At 36.4% G+C, this 24,641-nt stretch overlaps 1 protein-coding gene across 1 annotated transcript in view; it reads right to left on the minus strand.

Moving 5' to 3' along the window:
* Positions 1 to 1,213: 1,213 nt before the first annotated feature.
* The window catches only part of LOC114027950 (cadherin-11), a 210,847-nt gene continuing 187,419 nt past the window's right edge, over positions 1,214 to 24,641 (minus strand). Inside the window, exons 9-13 of the mRNA XM_027842097.1 lie at positions 23,668 to 23,804; positions 22,894 to 23,027; positions 21,949 to 22,066; positions 3,904 to 4,155; positions 1,214 to 2,525 (exon numbers count right to left, since the gene is read on the minus strand). Coding sequence (XP_027697898.1) covers positions 2,029 to 2,525; positions 3,904 to 4,155; positions 21,949 to 22,066; positions 22,894 to 23,027; positions 23,668 to 23,804 — 1,138 coding nt within the window. The 3' untranslated portion in view covers positions 1,214 to 2,028. The remainder of the gene's footprint in view (positions 2,526 to 3,903; positions 4,156 to 21,948; positions 22,067 to 22,893; positions 23,028 to 23,667; positions 23,805 to 24,641) is intronic.

The following is a 24,641-nucleotide window of genomic DNA, read 5'->3' on the forward strand; positions in this document are numbered from 1 at the left end:
AGAGAGAAAGAAAGAAATTCTAAGCATTGCCTATCATCCTAGATAGGCCACTTTTCCTGTTCCTGGGACGAAATAAAGAAAAACTATGTGCTATGTTGATATTACCTTTCCCCTACTATTGCTAATTATAGAATCCTAAAATCTCCACGTTGGTGTGACCTAAGAGGTCATCTAGTGCAACCTCTTTCAAGTCAACCTTACCACACACACACTGGTTATTGCTCTAGTTGTCATTTGGAATATAACCTAGGTTATCTCTCACTGCAAATGAGGAGCATGATACCTATGGCACAGAGGTCATGAGAGTAAGGATTGTAGCATCTTCTCAAAGTGCCATACTTCAAGCTCCATTGAAATCTTTCCTGTCTGATTTTCCAGAGCAGATAATGCATCAGCGAGGAGCTATACAGTCCAAGAAGCTATATAATGTTTCAGCAGACTGCAGATACGTATACAGAGCTGAGCTGATACATTGAACCTATCCCAGTCCCATACCCCCTTGCCCCATCTCAAAATAAAATATATGTATAAAAAAAACAAGCCATAGATACTTTCATTCAATTAAAAATGCTCAAAATAGCAAATCTGAAGCAAATCACTCTCTTTCATTAAAAATTTAAATGTCTGGTTATTCAAAAATGAAGTCATTTTACAGCAGGAAAACAAAAATATCTTGAAATGCTAGAGTCGTAATTAATATGCAGATAAACTAATGGTCAGGTGGAACATTGTGAGGGACTCTCTTAATCACATGGGGTAAAACTTAAAATTGCTCTGGTATATCAGAAGAGTTCATTCAAGACAATGAAGCCTCCACCACAAACGTGGGAGATTATGGGACCTTCGTTGCCTTATTATCACATAATCATGGAAGTACTAAGAGAGAATATAAATGCACATTACATAACATATATTGTAAAATGAGAAACAACCCTCAGTCCAGAGCATCATCTCCTCCTAAGATCTGTGCTCTGAGAGAAGTCACATCTTCTACTGAGAGGGTACAAATTATTCACAAGACATTACAGAATCTTTTCGAAAAACATTTGTAAAATGTATTTGCTTTTTAAATAAACACTTAACAAGGCAACAGACAAATTTCAAACAGATAATAAATAGGGCCATTAAAAGGTCACAATTGTCCATTAGAACTATAAATGGGACATTAGAAACACGGGGCTGCTTTTAAATGCTTAAGAATTGAAAACAAGGATTAAAAAAAGAATCATTTTTTTTATTTCAAAGGTTGCTTCTTATATTGAAGCACATATTAAAGCAACAGTACAATGTTCATAAAATATAAGTGTGATGCTGTAACATTTCTTACATGTCAGAATACTGAAATCTGTATGTATACTAAAATAAGAGCTTTAAAATTGTACAAATAGATACATTAAAAATGACATAGAAATAGGGCGCCTCCCACTGCAACAAGACAGAGTTATATCTGGCACGTATTAGTTTAAGATGAAAGTATAAGCAAAAAGATTTACAAGAATTAGCAGTAACAAGTTTGATGCTCAAGAGACAATAATTGTACATTGTATTGTACATACATCATATGGGTTTAAGCTGGCTGAATATTATATATTTCAAGTTTAAGAATGCACTACGTACAGAGTGTCCATAGTTTTAAGGCGAAATTACAGCTCAGAACTGTTGTCCTTTTTAATTTTGTGGAAGCTTCTTTGACTTAAAAGATTTAGATGTCCATAACACAGAAAAAAAAAATCCCTTCATTGTTAAGTCCACTGTTAACATTTTTCTTCCCTTAAATATTTTGCACGGCAAGTGGTTTCTCTTGAGTGAAGTCGATAACCAACTTCCATATTTGCCTTTTGGGAGAAAAGGTACTTCACAGTATTTACCACTGGGAGGTCCTCGTTTTTATTAAAGTGATCCTCTCTGTAAAATGCTGCCATTCTAAATGAGCCTTTCCTTGATTTTAAAAAAATACCTGTTTACATTTCTTCCGGGGTCTTCAGAATATTGGACACAGTTCTTAAGGCCAAATTTGTATCTTTATTGTTAAGAATCATCATCAAAAGTGTCTTTGGAACCATACAAGTCTGCTAGTTTCTTAAAACGAGGTCCCCAGTTTTGTAGATAATCGTAGTCCAAATCAGAATCTGTTGTCGCTGACTCTAAGGAGCTGAGAGAGCCAGCCACCGAGCCCCGCCCTTCATAGCCGTAGATCTGGATAGAGTCATAAGGGGGAGCCGTTGGGTCATTGTCAGCCTCCTGTATCCTCGTGTTGATGAAATCGTCGACATCGACACTATTGGGAGCTGGTCGAAGGCCGGGTCTGGGCATATACTGGTACTCCGGCTTGATATCTTTACGTGGGATAAATCCATTAATCCCATCAGGGTTTTGGAGGGTTGCGATATCAAAAGCCTCGGTATCTTCTTCTCCACCACCTTCATCATCATAAGTAATGATGTTCTCTCGCACATCTTCTTCCTCAAAGACAATTAGTGGTTCTTTCTTTTGCCTTCTCAGGGTCACAAATAACACGACAATAACTACAGAGAAAGATAAAGAAGATGTGAAGCTAGAGTAATTGTTTCTTATGTTCTCAATTTCCTTTACATGTCTCCCACACATTTGTACCCTCTACTGTACCACTGAGTGAATTAAAGGGAGAAAGGTTAGGTTAGGGGCATCTAGACTCTCTGTTATACAGTTTTAATGAACAATTCTGAAGATGTAGTTTCAAAGTTATCTTTCATCTGCTCTGCATTTATCTTATCTGTTTTGATTTATATATGCTATCTCTTCTCATTAGAATATAATCTTCTTGAGGACAGAGATTGGTTTTGCTTCTTTTTGTTTTAATTGAATCCCCATTATAATGTCTGGAATAAAATAAATCCTTAGTCAGTTGCTTGATTGATTATTTGATCTTAGTTCTTTAGAAAAAAATTCATTATTCCTTTGTGACTAAGACATTCTTAATTATTAGAAAGACCTTTCTTATACTGTAGCACACTTGACAGTTTCCTCATCTATGAGGTGAAGTGATTAGACTAGAAAGTGGCTATATTGAGCTATTTTCCAACTTTAATTCTACAAGAGGAAGAAGTGAATGGATGAAGCATTGATGTTCTATATTCTAACACCAAGAGGGGTAAGGCAATTGATAGTTGAATGAAAATTTAATGGAGTCAAAAAAAAGCTGTGTTCAGTTCTTGTGTGTGACATCAGGTGAGTCACATATGATAGAGTGAACCCTCTACGCCTAATTTTTTTCTCATCTGTGAAATGAAGACAGGAATACTTCTCTACTTATCTCTCTGTTTTGTTGTGAGGAGGGTGCTCTAAAAATCTTATGGGTCTTTGTAAATGTTTGATATTTTAATTAACATTTTGGGTTCAAAGGTCCCTTCCAGCTCTCTAGGTCTTCATGAACTTTTAGGGAATTTTAGGTCATTTCTTTAAGAAAGAGAAAGTTGGAGTTAAGGCTGTCCCAAGGCAGCCCATTTCGTTTTGGGGTACTGAATTGGGAGGACTCTTTCTTTCCTTCTGACTAAAATCTTCCATAATATATGTTCCTCCATAAAGTGAAAGGGAACAAGCTTAATCTCTCTGCCACATGATAACCCTTGAAATACTTGAGGTCAGTAATCATACCCTACTAAATCTTTTCTTCAGGCTAAACATCTCCAGTTCCTTTAATCAGTTTTTGCATTATTTCATGATCTCTGATTCTTTCATTTCCCTGGTTACCTTTTACTGAATAGGTTAAAGTATATCAGGGCACAGTGACTTAGCTCGTATCAGACAACCTAAATATTTGAACCACCTGCACATTATGGCTGAAAGTCATGGATCTTAAAATTAATCTCCCATACTTAGTCAAGAATAAATCAACCAAGACACATAATGAAGGACATAGCTTACCCAGCAAAATCACAATGCAGGCCAAGATGGCAACTAAAGCTCCTGTGCTGAGTCCGGCATTGAGGACATAGGCCTCAGCGTTGCAGGACAGCAATGCCCCATTCACATCACATCCGCAGACCTTGATTGTCAGGGTGTTGGTGCTGCTCATGGGAGGTATGCCCCCGTCACTGATCACGATTGGTAGCAGGTATAGGTCTTGCTTCTGCCGGCTGAAACCCCCACGTTTGACATAAACACCGGCAGTGTTGTCTGTAAGGAAAAAGCGAACTCTCAGTTTGTTTGAGTCCCTTTGACTGCCAACAACAACTCTTTAGGATTCAGGAAGAAAGATAGGAGGTCACTCTTCTCCTTGTAGGGGTTAACTCCCCAAATCTTCCTCACTTGTTTCTTAATCTAAGTATCTAAGAATGACTGAGCCTGTTTGGCATACTAAGATTGCAACACATTCTCTGATTCCCTGGTGTCTGTTTCATCTATCAATGTTCCAAGGCAACCATCAATTAAAGGATAATTCCAGTTCCAAATCCTCCAGAAAGCCCTCCTTGGTTCTCTAGTTAAAGCTCACATAGCACTTTCTTATATTCTCCTCTTTTAGATTCTAGTAATTTAGGAGTATTTAATGCCTTCTCCTCCTTAACTCACCTAGGACAAGAGGACAAAGGACTGTTGCCTTTCTACATTCTGAATCACCTCCCTCACTCCCCATCCCCTACACAAATCTCTTGACAGAATCATGGAATTTCAGAGCTGGAGGGGACCTCTGTGGACATGCAATCTAACTCACCTGGGACAAAATGCTCCTCCTACAAAATGCCCGACTGTTGGTCATTTAGCCTTTCTTGAAGATTTCTAATGAGGGAGATCTTGCTACTTCTCAAGATGTCCCATCCTACTTTTAGATAGTGCTAATTGTTAGAGGTGGCTTTTTTTTGTTGTTGTTTTTTTCCCTAAATCTGACTCTTTGAAACTTCCATTTGATCCAGACCCTGAACCCCATAGATGCTTAGTAAATATTTGTGGAATTGAATTAAATCTTAGTACAAACACAAGAAATTGAATTTCCCTGAGCAGTTTAATTGGCAGTCTAACATCATCATTCCTGCTGTGTGAGTCCCTCAATTTATGTCAGTGTCCTTAATCATTGAATGTAGGATATTGTCCTGTCCCACTTAAACAGACAGTATCACGTCAGAATAGTACTGGGCATATACTTGTGCTAAGAAAAGTCAGGTCTTTGTTATGATGACAATTTCTCCATGCAAGACCTGTTCCATTGAATGCCTGGCTCTATCCATATGGGTATTCCTTCTTTGGTACAAATTGGTCCATATTTTCTTATCCACTATGCTTCCTGTTCATTACCCTTCACCCCCCAAAGTCTCCATATTTACCTGGCATGCTGAAAACCTTCCTTATTCTGTGTCTTTTCATTATTATTATTATTGTTGTTGTTATTTTAGGCAATTGGGGTTAAGTGACTTGCCCAAGGTCACACAGCTAGTAAGTATCAAGTGTTTGATCTGAGGCTGGATTTGAACTCAGGCCCTCCTGACTTCACAGCCAGTGCTCTATTCACTGCGCCACCTAGCTGCCCCCCCCCCCCATATTTCTTTTCATTATTAACATACCATTGGGGCCAACTCTTAAGGAGGCAGCAATATAAATACTGGTTAAAACCATGGTTCTGTTTGCAGGATGCCTACCATACAAGAAGAATTGAGTATGGACTAAGAAACTCCTATATTCCTGTCCTGGCTTCATTACTTATAGCTGTGTGACCTTGAGCTACTCTCTTAACTCTTCTAGGCCTCACTTTTTCTCTTTCAGAGTAGAGACAATAATTCTTACACTACTTCTTTCAAAGCACTTGAGGAAAGTGCTTTGAAAAAGCAGCAGAGTCACAGTGGCTAGAGTGTTGGGCCTGGAATCAGGAAGACCTCAGTTCAAATCTAACCTTGAGTTACTTGAGTTACCTTATCTGTAAAATGGGGATAATAACAACTATGTTCCAGAGTGGTTGTGAGGATCAAATGAGACAGTAATTGCAAAGTAATTATCATAGTACCCGATACAAAGTGTCATTTAAATGTAAAGTACTATTATTATTAATATTAGTGAAGTGCTATAAAATGTGTTATTTCAATGCATTTTATTGATGTCTTTATTCTATATTTCAGTCGTTTCTCTTTATTGAACCCTCTCTCATACAAAAAAAAAGAATTAATGAGATAATAATTATATACTCAATTGTAAACAGCTTAACACAGTGCCTGGCATATAGTAAGCACTATATAAATGTTAGCTATTTTTAATTAAGCAGAAACATCCAGTAAAGAAATCTTATCTGTTAATGTATTTAATATTCAACCCTAGTGACCTTCCTTTAACCTCCTGCTCTTTCATGATGGGGAGAGATGTTCTGCTATGTGTTTCAGTTGCTAATATTATAATAAACTTGGAAGATAAATTTTCTCTTTTGCAACTTCCTATGAAGGACCTCCGTTCAGCAAGGAGCTTTAATTGTTCTGTAGGAAAGGCTTCCTTCTGCTCCTATGACTGCTACATATCCCATCTCTGGGACTCATTGTCCACATATATAAAATGACATATGATTGATGGAGCACTAACCTGGCAATTGTAAGACCCCAGGAATGGAGTCCTGGCTTTCAAACTAATTAGCTATATGGGGCAAGTTTTTTTTAACTTCCCTTTACTTCAATTTCTTTGTATATAAAATGTAAATAACTGCACTTCCTATCTCATAGGGTGGCTATTAAACTAATTATTTTTTAAAGAGTTATCTTTGTTATTAATTCCTTGAATGACCTTGGGTAAATCATTTCTGTTGTCTTAGCTTCAGTCCTCTTAGAGGCAAAATAAAAAGTCTCTTAATGGGCTATTCTATGACTAACAATTTTCTATACAGAATTTTAGTTTTTAATATTGCTAAATGTAACAAAATTGAATGAGACATAAAAAATATTAAAGAATATCCCAAATATAAAGAGAGCTATGGTTTGGTTTTCATTTACTTCATGCATTAATTGGTTGACTTAGTAATTAATTCATTCAATCATTTATTCAGAGAATGACAAAATATCAATGTTGACAAGATAATCATAGGTTATGTAGTTTGGCCTGGGATGCAATAAAGATATTCTCTACATCATCTGACGATCCATTTATAATGTCATTAATTTACATAAGTTATAGACCAATATGTGTTAGGCTGGTGGACATTCAATTACAAATAAAAGGGGGAGGGAATGGGCATACACACTTATTAAATGTTAACTATGTGCCAAGCACTGTGCTAAACACTATACATATTATCTTATTTGATCTTTTCAGAAATCCTGGGAAATAGGTGCTATTATTATTTCCATTTTACATTTGAGGCAGACAGAGGTTAAGTAACTTATCAAGGGTCACACAGCTACTAAGTGCCTGAGGCTGAATTTCTACTCAGGCTTTCCTGACTCCAGACCTAGCATTCCATGCTTTGTGCAGCTAGCTGTGCACAAATATGGCATAGTTGCTTTCCTTAAAGAGTTCTGGACTCCATTACTATGACCAGTGACTTCATAGTTAACTTCAAGATATGGAATAGTTCTGATGAGTAAGTTCTGAAAGAAATCAATGCCTCTTATTTATAACTATGATAAATATTGCACTATTTAGGGTCCTTTCTCAGATATTTCTGCATTGATAAAAATCATGGAATTGTAGTTCACATTTGTATAGTATTTTACAGCTAAAAAACTCTTCCAAGTAAACACATTTTTTTTCTCATTGTAACCTTCCACCATCCAGGTCTCAAGGTTGTTTTAAGAGCTGTCACTCCCATGTAACAAATGTGCGAATGTTTCATTACTCTATTCTATGGGTGTGAGTTTATTTCCATGCATCTTCCCATCATTTCTTTTGTGTAAATAATAATCATAAATGTGTCTGCACAACCAGTTATTGCCCAGACTATTATCAAACCAAAGTATACCAATTTATGAATCCCTGTGGAAATCATGTTTGTTAAAACTTGCCAGTATCATATGCTTCCTTTGAATTGCATAATTTTATAGATTTTTCAAATAATTTAAGAATCATACAAATCTACATAAGGATAAAACATGCATATAGTAGTTGGTTTACTGGATGGATGCTTGAATAGATGAATGAATGGTTGGATGAATTTGCCTCTCATTTTGAAGAAGAGGCAGGTGGCGAGTTCAAAAAGCACTGGATTTGGCATCAGAAGTTCTGGATTCATTTTCCTGCTCTGCTGTTTACTATCTCCATCTCTTAGGAAGCTTTGAAATAATAATAATGATAATAATAATAATAATAATAATAAGATGATGATGATGGAGGAAGAGGAGGAAGAGGAGGAAAAAGGGGAACAGGAGGACAAAGGGAAGGAGGAAAACAAAGGGGAGGAAGAGGAGGTGAGGAAGAAAAAGAAGAAGGAGGAGGAGTAGGAGATTTAAATGATGTTTTAAGTTTAGCAAAGTGCTTTACATATGTTATCACATTTGATCCTCACAAAAAACCCTATGAGGTAAGTGTTATCATTACCCCATTCTGCATATGAGGAACATAAGTCTGAGGGAGGATCACTGACTTGCCCAGGGTCACACAACTAGTAAGAGTTTGAGGCAGGATTCAAACTCAGATCTTCCTAATTCCAAATAAGACATTTTGTCCACTGTCCTACCATGATCCTCAGTTTCACTATCCTACCTAGATCCTACCTATTCACTCTTGTACCATGGTCCTCAGTTTCCTCATCTATGAGAATGTGTTTAATTATTACAAGCATTTAACAAAATATGTGAATCACAAACTGCAAAGCCTTCTATAATCTTCATGGAAAGAGGAGGGGGAATCACCAGGAGTTTCCTCGCAAAGGCCAATACCAAAAAAAAACACAAAAAACAAAACAACATTTTAGCATTTCACTTTGCAAATAGTATCTCATTTGAGACACTCAATCTCTCACATCTATAGGCATTTTCTCTGGCTGTCCCTTGTGTTCTCTGGCTTTCCCTCATCTCTGACTCTTGATTTCCCTGACTCCAATTCCCAGCTAAAATTCTATGTTCTCTAGGAAACCTTTCCCAATCCTTCTTATTTCTCATATCTTTTCTCCACTAAGTATTTCCTATCCATTCTGTACATAGCTTATTTATACCTATTTGTTTGCTTGTTGTTTCCCCCATTAGATGGTGAGCTCCTTGAGAACAGGGACTGTCTTTTTCTTTTCTATCATCAGCAAGGTAACTGGCATATAGTAGACAATGAAATCTTTATTGACTAACTAACAAAATGAGGTATATATTTTGTGAATGTGGCCGATATAAGAATTTGTTTTATTTGACTATACGTATTTATTACAGTATTTTTCTTAATTTGGGGGTGAAGATGGGAGGGAATAAAGATAAATACCTGTCATAGGAAAATATCAATTATATGTAGAATCTCAATGTTTAAGCTACAGAAAATAATAAAGAGTTTACAAATCATGATGCCCACAATCTAGATCACAATAGAGAGTAGTTCTTTCAGGGAAAACAAACAAACAAACAAATACTAAATCTAAGTTTCTAGGCTGATTGCCCTAGGAGATTCTTCTCATGTATATATATGTGTGTGTGTATATATATATATATAAATATATATATATAAATATATATATATATATATACACATATATATGTATATATTTAAAACCAGCCACTCTGTGGAAAAAGCACATCACAATTCGAATAACCTGCATAGAAAAAAAAAACACCAGACTAGGTGATGGGACCCAGAAAATTGGGGATGATAGGAATTAGAGAAGTAACCTGGTGAAGGAAAAAGGACTTGGAATGAAATGACTTGGGTTCAAATTCAAACTATCCCGTTTACTAGCTATGCCACCATTGACAAATTATTTAGTTTATTTGAGCCTCAGTTTTCCCATATATAAAATAGTGATTATTTTATATATATTAGTATTAGTATTTGAAATAAATCTGAGGGAAAGAGAAGGGTTGTACTTCAATACTACTGAGAGCTAAAGCAACGTCACTTATGGGAACATAAAACAAATCAGGTCTCCAATAAATGGCCACTAACCTGTCCCTAAAATAACAGTTCTGTATTATAAACAGATCCCACCACAATGTTACAAAACCTTGTTCATCCTGGATACAGGTCAGATACCTACCAAAAACCTCAACTCCTATTTCTGTCCCAGTGATATTAACTCCTCTAAGGGCTCCTTCGCTTATTTCCCCATTTGTAATCCAATTCCTGCTCTGAGTACTGGAACTAACTATTCACTGTAATTCTGTTTCATCTAATACTGTGTTAGGAGAAATGATTAGCTAAGTTGGGACCTTTTTTGATGACTGACTCTGTTGTAGTGTTGACTCTGAGTCCTTAAAGACCATCTGGCATACCACAGGCCCTGGCAAGCCCTGCTAAATGGAGAGGCTTTAATTATGGACATGGAAATGGACTGATTATGTGACTGGGACACATCTAGTTAAGCAGAAATATGCTGATCATAGACAGTAAAGCACAAAGGGATAGATTTTTTTTGGTCATAGCATCTATTATTGACTACTACTACAAACCTCTATTAAGGTATGATTGGCTTATGATCCATACTGGGGAAAAGAGCATCTCCTTCAGTAAAAATCACATCTCTATTCTTATAAAGCACTGAATGGTCCTTTGGGTATTCAGCTTAGATGCTTGACATTTTTCCTAAACCAAAAAGCTACTATGAAGCAAATATACACTATAAAACTGAGTTGTCTAGGGGTAGCTAGGTGGCACAGTGGATAGAGCACCAGCCCTGAAGTCAGGAGGACCTGAGTTCAAATCCAGCCTCAGACCAAACACTTGACACTTACTAGCTATGTGACCCTGGGCAAGTCACTTAACCCCAATTGCCTATAAAATAAAATAAAATAAAATAAAAATTGAGTTGTCCAAATCAACTACCAGAAAAGAAAGTAGAATTCTATATCTGGTTATTACCTCTTTTCCACTCAATTATTTTAATAGAAACCATGACCTTGAAAACCTGAGACATCAACATCTACATCCCTGCATATACATATCCCTTGGTTTTCTGGATGATTCCCATTAATGAGTTTCACTAAGCTGATGATGTGATAAAAAGGATTTTTCCCTTTAACATGGGTGGACAAGGAGTCTAACTGTAACTTTAGGAGAGAAAAAAAGAGCTAAAATTATCATAGAGGAGAATAAAACTGCCAAGAGAATACAGAAAGAAGTCTGTGCTCTACCCCACTACTGTGCTATATAAATCATCGTCTTAGAGAAAGGGCTGAAAAGTATTAAGGGCAGAAAAAGTTTGAGTATTATAGGATAGAGAGATATGTGCAGTTAGTCATTCGAGGATGACTATTTCTGGATATAAGAATAGACTTCAGTTGATATCTTCTTTGTGCCCTATTATGTCATACTGGTGGTCCTGAGGTCTCAAAAGCTATGCCAATAGAACGCATGATTTGACAGCTTCTATGAATCTGCAAAAACTTGGAATGACTCTTGTTCCAGTAGCAGCTTAGCTAAGAGCTGTAAATTTATCACTGGAAGCTTGATGATCAGTTAATGAATTGTTGTAAAGGATGTGTGTGTGTGTGTGTGTGTGTGTGTGTGTGTGTGTGTGTGTGTGTTGGGAGTAGTAGTTAGGAGAGACTGCAAATTAGGAAGCTCCCTTCTACTACTAATTCATGGATGGGTTTTGAACCTGATTTAGTAGAGGATGTACCCATATGCATGCAATATTAGATCTTTAGAAGCAATGCAGAAAGAGGTAAGAAGTGCCAATACCAGTGCTTAGCATGAGACTTGACAATAAATACTTCATATAAACTGTGCATTTTCCTCTTCATTTGTTCATTTATTCTTTCATTCAAAAGAGGGAATTATAATTCAGGTTCAGATTGGAGAGTGAGTTGGGAGGTCATTATTTTTCAGTGGTCAATCTGATGACCTAAAATATTTAGTTGTAATTGGAAGTTAGAGTTTCCACACCAGTTAACCTCACAGTCTTCACACGTTTGCTAGGGTGAGGAAATCTTTTCTAAGAACAAACTCTCAGTTTGGCAATCATCTGATTTCATTATCTTTTCTAGAGAAGCTGGTTTGGCTATTTGCTGGAAACTGCTCATTCTTGCCATCATCATGAGTGTGCTAATATGCTTCTAGGGAAGCATATTGATAAGAAAATATTATTCATTTTCTTCTTATTTTCAGCCACATTTTGCAGTACTCCCCTTCACATATGCCATGTTCCAGTTAAACTAGACTGCCATCTGATCTCTGCCCACTATCAACTCTGTGCAAGTCATCTCAGTAATGTCTGACTCTTTGTGACCCCATTTGAGATTTTCTTGGCAAAGATACTAGAGTAGTTCGCCATTTCTTTGTCCAGATCATTTTACAGATGAGACTACTGAGACAAACAGGATGAAGGGATTTGCCCAGGGTCACACAGCTAGTAAGTTTCTGAGGAGAGATTTGAACTCAGGAAGATGAATCTTCCTGACTCCAGGTCTGGCACTCTATCTACTGTGCCACCTAACTGCCTCAGTGTTTTTGTAGAGGTTACCACTTACACAGTATAGATTCTCTAACTCCTACCTCCTCTCTACTTCTTCTCTCAGTCTCGCTATTGACATCCTTCTTCATTTTTGCATGCCCTCTGCCCTACACATAGAAGGAGTTCAATATTTGTTTGTTGATTTGAAATTAATATAGAATGTAGGAACTGGAAGGGATTTTAGAATTGATTTAATAGTTGATTAACTCTATATGTAGTAAAAGTGAATTTCAATACAAAGCATAACTCTATAATACCAATACATCAACATCTTTATCTTTGCATAATGGTACAGATTTGTCTAGAATCTATTGAGTATCCTCCTCTAGTCTGAATAATCTTTCTTTTGATCATCTAAAAGTGGAGACTTGTGTTTTCTTGAGCCATTACTAGACTCTTCAAGCTTGATGAAACTTTGAAGGATTATCCTACCTCTAATCCTCTCTTTAGTCTTGTAGCTAATTCTGTATCACCCAATGTAGAGGCTATTCTCTTCTTGGAGATATTCAGGCTCAAACACAACAGTACTAAATGCTAAAATGTTCTTTCTTATGTCCCACCAGTATCTCTCCTCCTGAACTTCAAGGTTACTTCCTCTTGTTAGAATCCTAAGGATATGATAAAAAGCTGATTCTTAACCTCAAACAAAGGAAGTGATCATCATTACCAAAATAAACAAATAAAAATGATTTATATATTTGATACAAAAATAATAAATTCTTTAGCCATCACCTAGTCCGAATTCTTCAGTTTATCAGTGAACTCACTGTGTTCTAGAGAGTGATTTGTCTACAGAGATGAATGACAAGTTAGTGGCAAAACATGGGCCAGAAGCCAGGTCTTTTGACAGTCAGTGTATGATCTCTTTCCATGCTTTTTCTTTTCTAGTTGCTAATTTGTTTTTTTTTTTCTTTTCCAGGCTAAATGATCCTTGTTCATTATACTTTTCCTCATAGGACCTACATTCTGTTCTCCTAATTATGTTTATCAGCCTACCTGCCACACTCCCTGCCACCTATAGATCTCTCTATTTTCTTTATATTGTTTTAAAGTTTGACACTTGCACCATTCTGATATATCTGAATAATGCAGAGATAAAAGAGCTGATGCATATGATCTTTGATGTTAGGGCAAAGGGACACTTTATGTTGAAACTCAGGTTCATAAAAGCCTTGCATGCATTTGAGTATTATTTATTCAGCACCTACTTTGTGGAAGATAATGCATATCCCAGAGGGGGAGAGTATAGTGAAGAATCAAATGTAGGGTTTCAGATGTAGGCATCAAATTTTGGGAGGGACAAGATGAAGTGTTTTCGAGAAGAGTGTTTCTAAGATGGTGAGGGCACGGCATAGGATTACTGGTTGTAGGCAGAAGGATGCTTAGTCTGGAGAAAAGTTGATTTAGAGGATCATGACTATGATCTTTAAGAATTTGTGGAGATGTCAAATGGAAAAGGATTAGGACTATTTCAAATAGGCCACAGTACAGTTTAGGAGGCATGAGGATATACTGAAGATGGGAAGATTTTGGTTCACTATATGGAAGAATTTTCAAAAATTAAGCTGTCCAACAATGATGTGGCTTACATCAAGAAGTAGGGAGGTCTTCATGAATAGAGGTCTTCCAATAGATATTAGATGATCATTCATAAAGGAAAGTCATAGACCATGCTCTTAGCATGGTGCCTGCTCTATAATAGATGCTTAATAAATTAGAGGTACTGAGGTGGCACAGTGAATAGAAGAGAAGGGCCTAGAGTAAGAAAGACTTGAAATCAAATCTAGCCTCAGACACTTACTAGCTGTGTCCCCTTGGACATGTCACTTAAACTCTGCCTCAGTTTCCTCAAGTGTAAAATGGAGATAACAATAGCAGCTTCCTCCAAATGTTGTTGGGAGGATCAGATGAGGTATTTCTAAGTACTTATCACAGTGCCCGGTACATAGTAGACGCCATATAAGTGATAGTTATTAATAACTATTGTTGAATGATTGACTAAAGTGGCCTTTGAGGTTTCTTATAAAACTGGAATTCTTGGATTCTTTGAAGATTTCCCATTTGTAAGTGGGTATAAATGCACATACATATGTCTATATATACATATGCAGGTATGCACATAAGCAGATATACATGCAGAATGCATATGTTGTGTTTAGTCATTTTTAGTTGTGTCTTCCTCTTCATGACAACATGTGGGGTTTTCTTGGCAGAGATACTGGAGTGATTTATTTCTTTCTCCCACTCATTTTGCAGATAAAGAAACTGAGGCAAGCAGGATGAAATGACTTGCCCAAAGTGGTTATACAGCAATTAAGTGTTTGAGGACATATTTTAACTCATGAAGATGAGTCTTCCCGAATCTAGGCCTGGCATTCTATCCACTATGCCACTTAGCTGCCCTGGAATGTATATGTATACATACATACATACATACACACACACATACACACATATATACACATATACAAGAATGCATATACATACATATACACATATGCACACATATAATGGGGTGGGTATGCATATACATGTATGTCTATTCAGAATGTATATGTGTGTATTTACACGTGTGTATATGATTGCATGTGTGTATACATGTATGCACATAGATATCACAGTTCCCCAAAGTGTGCCTTCCTACTCCATTCTTCTAAGTCAATTCCATTATTTCTAGGGTTAAGTCTGCCTTGCTTATTCAGTTACACGTGAGCATTTAGAGAAGATTTTGGCTGAGCCCATGCAGCAGAATCAAGCTTACCATGATTAGACCACTTGGCAACTATCTTTTTTCTTTCCCCCTAAATTGAGGACATCTTTTTTATGAGCAGCCTCAAATAGCATACTGAGATACTTCTGGTCTTCTGCTTGTATAATTTAAAGACAGCCAAGATGGTCTTGTGAAAGTTTATTTTAATTGCTCCGATATGGACAAGGATGTGTTGGCAGATCAAAATGGCAGATGTCTTTTAATGTTCTCCATTTTAGCTTATGTAAATAATTATGCTTTCTTTCTGCCTCTAATTCATCTCTGTAAATTGTCCCTCACAGAACACACAGGTTTCCTGGGATGCCCTGTAAACTGGGAAATGGCAAATACTTTGAATGTGCTTTCAATCCAGAAACTAAGTCCATAACTTGGTGGGACTCTGTTTATTTTTTCTGTTCTCCTACTGCTCCAAACTTTTCAGTGATTAGTCAGTATCCACTGAATAAAATTCAAACTTTATAGGCTGCCATTCATAATCCAGAATTTTGACTCAACTGTATCTTTTATAATAACCCTTCATATACCCAGGGTGTTGTAGACAGGGCCCTGTCATTAAAAACTACAGACCACTGGTTCCTATTCTGTCTTTGAGTCTACCTTTATGACTCGGAGAAGTCATTTCACCTCTTTTGGCCTCAGTTTCCTCATTAGTAAAATAAATCTAATCTTTGATTAGATTATCTCTAATACTCCTTCCAGCTATAAATACTATGATCTTTTGTCCTCTAGACTTATACCTGCTAGCTTTCAAATAAATCTCATGTTTTGCTTACTATGTACATCCTTGTGGGGAAGTAGATGTTTACCAGAAAGGAAAGAGAGGTTTTGTTGTTGTTTTTGTTTGCCTTGTTCTGTTTCTACTGTATATGGGATTGGATATGAGACCTTGCTATGCACTTTACAATAATGAATCAAACCTCTTTGATGTAAGATAATATGAGAAGGAATGCTTCCTTCTGGGGAATGAACTGCCATGCTTTAGGCATTTTTTGGGGGATGGGTGTTTCCAGGTGCCACCTGGTGGGGTTAGGCAAGCAGAATAGTGAGTTCATTCATGTTCACTCTTCAGGAAAGCTATCTGCTGATGTTTCCAGGTTTCACTCGTGTAAGGACAAATGAACCAGAAGGGAAAATGAACCATGATTTATGCATTACATATCAGTAAAAAGCCTCTGACATATGTGTTAAAAGTATCTTTGCCAAAACAAAGTTTTGCCTCATAATTAGTGAACTTCACTTTTTTTGCAAACACTTTCTCATTCCATTCTCACAAAGTGAGACTGTTATAATGACACATTTTACAGTCTCATTTTCAGTAATCCTTCACAACTATCTTTGATGGTGGAGTTCAGTATGTTGTGTCTGATGATAAAAATGAATAGACTCAAACCAAGAAAAATCATGGGAGAGGGCCCCAGTGGCCCAGTCAGGACTTAACCATAATTCCTAGTCTATGACATAACTCATAGAATGTAGGAGCTGGGACAAGTTTTAAAGGTCATCTTGTCCAGTTCTCTCATTTTCCCACTTAGGCCCAAAGAGATAAGGTGACTTGCTTATGGTCATACAATAGTTAAAATATAAAGTGTGGTATTTATATCAAGAGAAGAATTAAATGTAAAGAATGTTGAGAAAGAATATGAAATGTTCACTTAATAAATTAAAACAACAACAACAACACAACTAAGGACCAATCTTCCTTCCTACTAACTTGTATAGAAAAGCATGGCACTTAAGAATTGGAAGGTATCTGAGAACATGAGAGTTTGAAAGTGGAATGAAGACCATTAAAACTAAAAGGAGACTCTAGCATGTATGCAAATAGAATGGTACCTAACTATTCTAGAATGTTAGAGCTGGAAAGGAACTTAGAACATGACATATTATAGTTAGAAGGGAACATAAAAGACAGAATGTCAGAGTGCAAGGGCCCCTAGACACCAACCCCTCCAGCCCCATCAAATCCTTAAGTATATTTTCTATTTTAAAGTCATCTCTGCTGCCATATTTCACCTTTGCTGATTCAGATACTAAGCACAAAAGAACAATTTCTTAAAGTCCAAGCAAATGTCTACTCTCAACTCTCAGGACTCATGTCAGTATGGTTTAGCAGAACAAATAGAGGAATGGAAGTCAGGAAACTCATTAAGTAGTTATACGACTTTTAAAAAGAAGTCACTGAGCTCCAGCCTCATTTTTCTCATCACTCAATTTGGATCTATTTATCACTAAGTGTTATGAGATCAAATGAGATAAGAGGCAATGAAAGACCCTTGACAAGTATAATGACTTTAAACATTCTGTTTGCCCTTTTTGGACACATTCCAGCTTATTAATATCCTTCTGAAAAACATGAAGCCTATCAATGAACAAAATATTCTAGATGTGATCTGCTTAGGAGAGAGAACATTAAGGGCATCAGTGCTTCCCTAATTCTGAATCCCATCCTTCTATATCTGACACCTAAGGTCACATCACTTTTTTTTTTTCACTTGCTTGTTTGCTGTTGACCTAGATTGAGCTTTCAGCCTAATTTACAGATCCACTGGGGGGATGAAGTATCTTGCCCAGGGTGAAAAAGCAAATTCATGTCTAGAGTCAAATCTGTTTCACTACAACATCATGCCTCAATGTTTCCATACACATACATATCCTGCCTCCATCATCATCATCATCATCATCATCACCATCATCATCATCACCACCACCACCATCATCATCATCTTGTGCTTTATATGTTATCTCATTTGACCCTCAAAGCAACAATGAGGAAGGTGTGATTATTATCTGAATTTACAGATCAGGAAACTGAGGCAGAAAGTTTGAGAGATTTGCCTATTAGGATTTGAATTCAGTTCTTTCTGACACCAAGCCCAATAGTCTTCCCACTGTGTCACCTAGCTACCTCTAGAAGATTACCATTTGGAAAGGATGTCACATAAGGCTAACATTTAGAGAAACTATAACAGCAGAGAGAAGTAACTTGGTGTAGCTATGTCAGGAAGAGCTGAGTTCAAGTTCTGATTCTTACATGTATTAGCTTTGTTAACAGGTATAAGTCACTTAGCTTCTTAATGTCTTTAAGAGCAGAGCAGCTGCTATCCTTCATCTGTGAATGGAGTTTCCATTCCTGGAGTCCCTCACACTGTCAAAGTCAAAAGTCTGCACTCATTTTTTTTTAAATGAGTAGCATACATTTGCTAGTGCTTTAAGGTCTGCTGGGTAATCTCTTCACAACTACCTTGTGGGGGAGACTATATAAATACCACTACCCCCATTTTATAAAGGACATGGAAGATCAGAAAGTTCACAGGCTCATAGATCAAGAGCTGGTACTTCAGCTACCTAGGTTAATATGTCAGTTTTACAGATAAGGATACTGAAGCCCAGGAAGGTCAAGCAACTTTTCCAAGGTCACATAGGTAGGAAATGCCAATTGAGTTTAAAGAAAAAAAAAAGTGCTTTAGACACTTATTATACTAGTCATAATAGCAGGCCAAGGAATTCTCACAACTATTCTTCCATAAAATATAGTTTTCTGGCTTTGAAGCCAAGCTCTTTCTACCAGCCAATGGTATTTCTACATGACTTTCTCTTTACCTGTGTGTGCACATATACAGAAGCTCATACACACACACACACAAAAGTATGATTCCATGATGGTTTTGAATGGAGAATAGGCATCTAAGTGTTCTACTCTGATTCTCCCCACTGAGTCTCCTTTGAAGATTAGTGTGGAGAACAGTAGAAGATTAAAGAGAGGATGGAAAGGAGGGGGAGTTGGTGCAGGAAGAAAAAAGACCTGTATGCATTAAAATGGTTTTGCTCTCTTATTTTTCAAGATACCAAATGCTTATGTGGAATTCAGGCAAACAAAATGCTGTTTATTTACATGGTATAATAAGAGTAAACACTCAGCAAGGAAGGGACGGGATGTACTAGCTCAGCATGAGCTAACCCATTATCTTATGTTTTCAATGGGAAATAGTCGGTACAGAGAGGTTTGGTAACAAAGTTGTCTATGAATAAGATGGAGAATGTGATTACTTCTTTTGGATTACTGCAATATGTAATTACTTCCAGGAGCCCAGTAGAAAGGAACTCTCTTAAATGATAATTATAGGACTATATTCACTTTCAAGCTCCATAATAGCACCAAACACTAGAGTTTTCATTAATGGTTTGCCACAGTTAATAAAGTCATTTTTTCTTTAAAAAAATAAAAATAAAAACCCACCTAGCAATTTCCACAAAATGGAGTTTCTAGTTCAGGATTACTTTATTTATAAGCAAAAGGAAGGCACTGGCTGACTTACACTCTCTAATGAATAACTATTAGTGGGGATTGAGTCCAATTTTAAGAGTTGTGACAAAACTACAAGCAAAAATAAATTCCTATAGATATCCTATAGATAATTAACAATAAAACTCAAATTCTTTGAGTTTCAAAACTCTCACAACCCTATAAAGTACATAATATGAGAAACTGAGGTGTGGAGAGTAGAAGTACTTAATTATAAAACCTAGTCTAACTCAGACCTGAGCAGAGATAACACCTCAAATCTCTATCTGTTTTGCATCAAAAGGACACTTGTTCTGGTAAGGCAGCCCCTTCCATTTCTGTATAGATGATTACTAGTACTTTCTTTTATGTTTTTTTTTTCCTTCCCATCAAGTTGAAATCTTTCAACTTTGCGATGTCTACTCTTTCCTTCTAGTTCTGATCCCTGGGACCAAACAGAACAAATTTAATCCCTCTTTCACATGACATCCCTTCAGCTAGATTAATATGTGTATGCCAATTTATTAGAAAAGTGCTATTGATACTTATTACAGTAGTCATAATAGCAGACCAAGAAATTCTCACAAACAACTAGCCAGTCTGTCCTTTGGTAAAATGAATAATGGGGTGACTTCCTTTGGTAAAGGCATTTTGCTTTACAGAAATATAGCAAGTTCTTAATAGGAAAGATAAATATATATGAGACATGGGAGGTGAAATAGATAAAGAAATGGAGAGACCACCTCTCCCAAGTTGATATGAGGTGGTTTCATATATTCAGGCTGGTGATCATTGGGATTTATATCCTAAATAGTCCTTGGTGTCAATTCAGATAGCATCATAGATGTGTCCTGCTCAAAATAAATTTTGTGTAGGAAAAAAAAAATCCAAATGTATCAAACTAGTATTTGAAAAAGGTCAATTATCTGTATCAAAAAAGTGGTGTTCACTTTACAAAAAGAATCATTTCAGGAAAGTTTAACTACTCATAATTATTGTAATAATCTCTTGCACTAGGATAATGTTTTCTAGTAAGAGATTTTGATAACAAGTTTAGTGATAATATTAACAGATGATTTTCATACATTGGTTTAAGTTAATGCATTATAAATATTTTACCATGTTTATTTTCACATTAATCCTAGGAGGTAGATGTATTATTACTATGCCCATTTTATACATGAGGAAATTGAGGCAGGTAGAAGTTAAATGACTTGCCCAAGGTTACAAGCTAGTAAGTCTCTGAGGCAGGATTTGAACTCAGGTCTTACTGACACCAGGTACAGCTCTCTATCCACTGTGTCATCTAGCTGCTTTGGATCTCCCAAGATCATTGTGTTGAAGAGAGGGCAAGTGTCATTAACTCTCCCTACCACCACACAATGCTCTATTTTACAGATGAAGAAAATGTGGTTGTAATTTTCCCAAGTTCATGAAACTACTTAGTGACAGAGATCCAGCATTAAAAAAAACAAACAAACAAACAAACAAAAAAACAACTAACAAACAAAACAAACAAAAAATTATGGGCAATGTGGTCCTTCATGGAACCTCTTCTGTAATAATTTATGACTGAGGTGACCCTGAAAGCACCATCAGTGCAGCATAATCTTTGGTAAGTCCATCCAACCCGGAAAACCTTCAAGGATGATTCCAAAGATGGAATGGTGTCTGTCATTTGGAGATCTGCCTACCTAAGTGCATAGAGCCCTTCACCAGAAGGTTTACCACCAGGTAAGAATGTTTATTTATTTATTTATTTATTTATTCAATTTTTGACTGCAGCAACCAAGAATCATAGAAGCTTAGCAATGGAAGAGACCCAAACATTATCTAAGCCAAGTCATGGATAAGTAGAAATTTCTTTTACAATATTCTTGACCAGTGGCCTATGTTGCAAAGAGAATAAGTCTAGTTTTTTTTTCCCCCAAAAGGTAACCTTTCACACTTTTGAAGAAAGTCTGCATGTATTTCTCTGTCTTTTCTTTTCCAAACTAAACTTCCCTAGGTCCTTCAACTGATATGCCTTAGTTCTTTTTCTATCCCCAGTCATGAAACCATGAAATTTATGACACTGTCTACTATGGAAGGGAGGGGTTGTGATCTGTGGAAGTGAAGGGTATGCTGACCATAAGGAAATCATAAGTCTTTTTGTCTTTACTTACTTAAAACCAAGAGTCATTTACTTCTAGATACCATGCTCTCAGTGAGAGACTTTGGTTTTGAAAACAAAAGAAAGCAAAACAAACAAACAAACAAACAAAGGATTATTCAGCATTTAGGTACTCTATAACAGAACAATCTTTTTTTTTTTTAATCTTTCATGGGAGGCATATAATACTAATGTAAGTGAACTTTGGTACAAACCTCTGTTGTCTCGGACTGTAAAATTTGGGTTATGGACAATTTCAGGAGGTAAGCTGAAAAGAAATCTTGGTCCATTGGCTGTATCATCCTTGTCTTCAGCACTAATGGAAACTATTGGCTGTAAAAAGCAAAAAAAAGTGACCTATGGACAAGTCATGTTTGAAGAACACATCACTTGATGAATTTTACTAAGCTCCCATGTACTATGAGTCTTACCAAACTCAATGCTTTTAACTGGAATCCCAACATCTCAGAATTGGAAGGGACCAAAACAGTATCATCTACTTCACCCTATATTCCTTACTCCCAATCCAATTAAGGAATTGCTTCTATGATACCCCAGTTTCTCCTTAAAGAACTCCAATGACGTGGAACTTCTTATCACATGGGGCATCCTATTCACTCTTCATCAAGATCTAATTATAAAGAAGTCTTCTTTATATTGTAGTGAAATCTAATTACTTGTAACTTTTACACATTTATCTCAGTCTTACTCTCTGAATCTTTACAGAATAATTCTAATCCCTCTTTCACACAATGATCTTTTATATATTTGATAACTGTCTCACTTCCTCCAAGGCTTCTTTCCTACAAGCTAAAATTCCCTTAGTTTGTTCAACTAGTCTAAAAATGATGTAGTTTTGAGTCCCCTTATCATTATGATTACACTCCTTTGGATGCTCTAAAGCTTGTCCACACCCATATTTAAATGTGAAATCCAAAATAAGAAACCAGCCCTTAGATGTGGTCTGACCAGGAAAGAAATGAATAAATTCATCTCCCTTTTAATAGACATCAAACTTTAGCAAATGAAAAATATTGCTGATGGGTCAACTAAGACTCAGAATCCCTTTCTTTCTAATAATGAAAGGAAGTCAAAAGAATCATCAAACCCTTTCAAAGAACTTCATTCATCATTATTCAATAGCTTGAGGTAGGATGTACCTGATTAGAAACAGGTTTTGTTTGGTCACTCTCACAAATAAAGCCTTCATATGGGGCTGCAAATTTGGGAGCATTATCATTGACATCAATAACTCTGATGGCAACCGGGACTTTAGCTTCCTGGTGTCGATTGTCTGGAAGAAAAAATATATGCACAGTAAAAGGCAAGGCAGAGTGCCTCCATTGATTTCCTTAAGGTTTTCCATAAGCTTACCATACAATTAACCCCAATGATCTGTCCTCTAGACAGTAAACTTTCATGAAAAGGGTTGTCATCTGAGATGCTTGGTGTGGGCTGTGGGCAAAAGGGTTCTAAACTACTATTTGCAAATAAAAAAGCAATATACTCTCATTTCACCATGGTGACTATTTGATGTAGACATTCAATTTCAAAGGAGAGATATCTTCCCCCCAAGTAGCTCAGGACCCTTGATTAAGGGTCCCACAATATGTGGTTTGAATGATCCAGGTGGGGCTCTAGGTTTGACAAACTCATATATGAGAGCAGCCCATAGGAATTCATTCAAATAATATTACAAGATTTAAGTTTGTTAAGTTTGTACCCATTTCTGTCACAGAAAAGACCTGTCACTTTTTGTATACCCTGCCCCCATCCACCCAGGAACAAGGATGTTTAGGATTGAAATAAAAAAAAAAAACCTTTTAGTTGTAGCTATCTAGAATATTGCTGTTCACTAAAAATTAGTGCACAGATGTGTATAGGAATATAATCCTCATTAAAGACCATTCAAAAACTCTTGAAAGAGTACTTACGGAATTCAGTTGCAAAAACAGAAATGTTGAGCCAGGCTGTTTCCTCCCTATCCAGAGGTTTTGTGGTTTTAATAAAACCATCTTCTTGACCAATACTGAAATATCTGTCGAGGTCAGTGTGCCGATCAATTGAATATCTAAGCAGAACACAAATTAAGATTTTAAATATGCCCCATCTCAGGCTGCTTAATGTTGTAATGTTTGAACCGCCTTAGATTTAACTTAACATTTTGGATTATTACCTTAGTATCACAAGAGTATTAAGGATGGAAGAAATGTTAGAGTACAGAACAGAGAATATTAGATTTAGAAGGGATTTTAGAAAATAGAACAGCAGCATTGGGCGAGCTCTTACATCACAGATTGTTAGATCTGTAAGACATTAGAAGTAGAATGTCAGAATGGGAATAAGTCTTAGAACACAAAATGGTAAAACTAGAAGGCATTTCAGAGACTGTCTAATCTCCCCCTCCATTTACAGAGAAGAAAGCTTTGACTTCAGAGAGGTCATATGGCCTGCCATTGACCCTATGAGATTCAACTCAATTTGATAAGCATATGTTAATGTCCTACTGTTTTTAAAGTATTATTCTAGATTCTGAGGGGAAAAAAAAAGTTTAGACATAGTCACTACCTTCAGAGTTCTTACAATCTATGTAGTTTCATATTTCCCCTACTTTATTATGTATGTCTTTCTATAGAAAACATTCTGTAGCATTAAAGCTACTTCTATAATACATTGAAAGAAAATGACACAACATATTTGATTGAGAACTGCAATGAATAATTGCATATTTCTCCATATTTACTATATCCATCCATCACCTGAATATTTATGAAGATGAATTTAGGAAACAAGTTTATTTAACTCCCCAACTACTCAGAAAATCACAAATTCTACAGCTTTTGCCAGCTTCTAGCATACGGCACATTAAATAATTTCAAATTTATCTAAATTTATCTCTCAGGGTTCA

This window comes from Vombatus ursinus, unplaced genomic scaffold, assembly GCF_900497805.2.
Source record: "Vombatus ursinus unplaced genomic scaffold, bare-nosed wombat genome assembly UNPS02014864.1, whole genome shotgun sequence".
Classification (NCBI taxonomy): Eukaryota; Metazoa; Chordata; class Mammalia; order Diprotodontia; family Vombatidae; genus Vombatus; species Vombatus ursinus.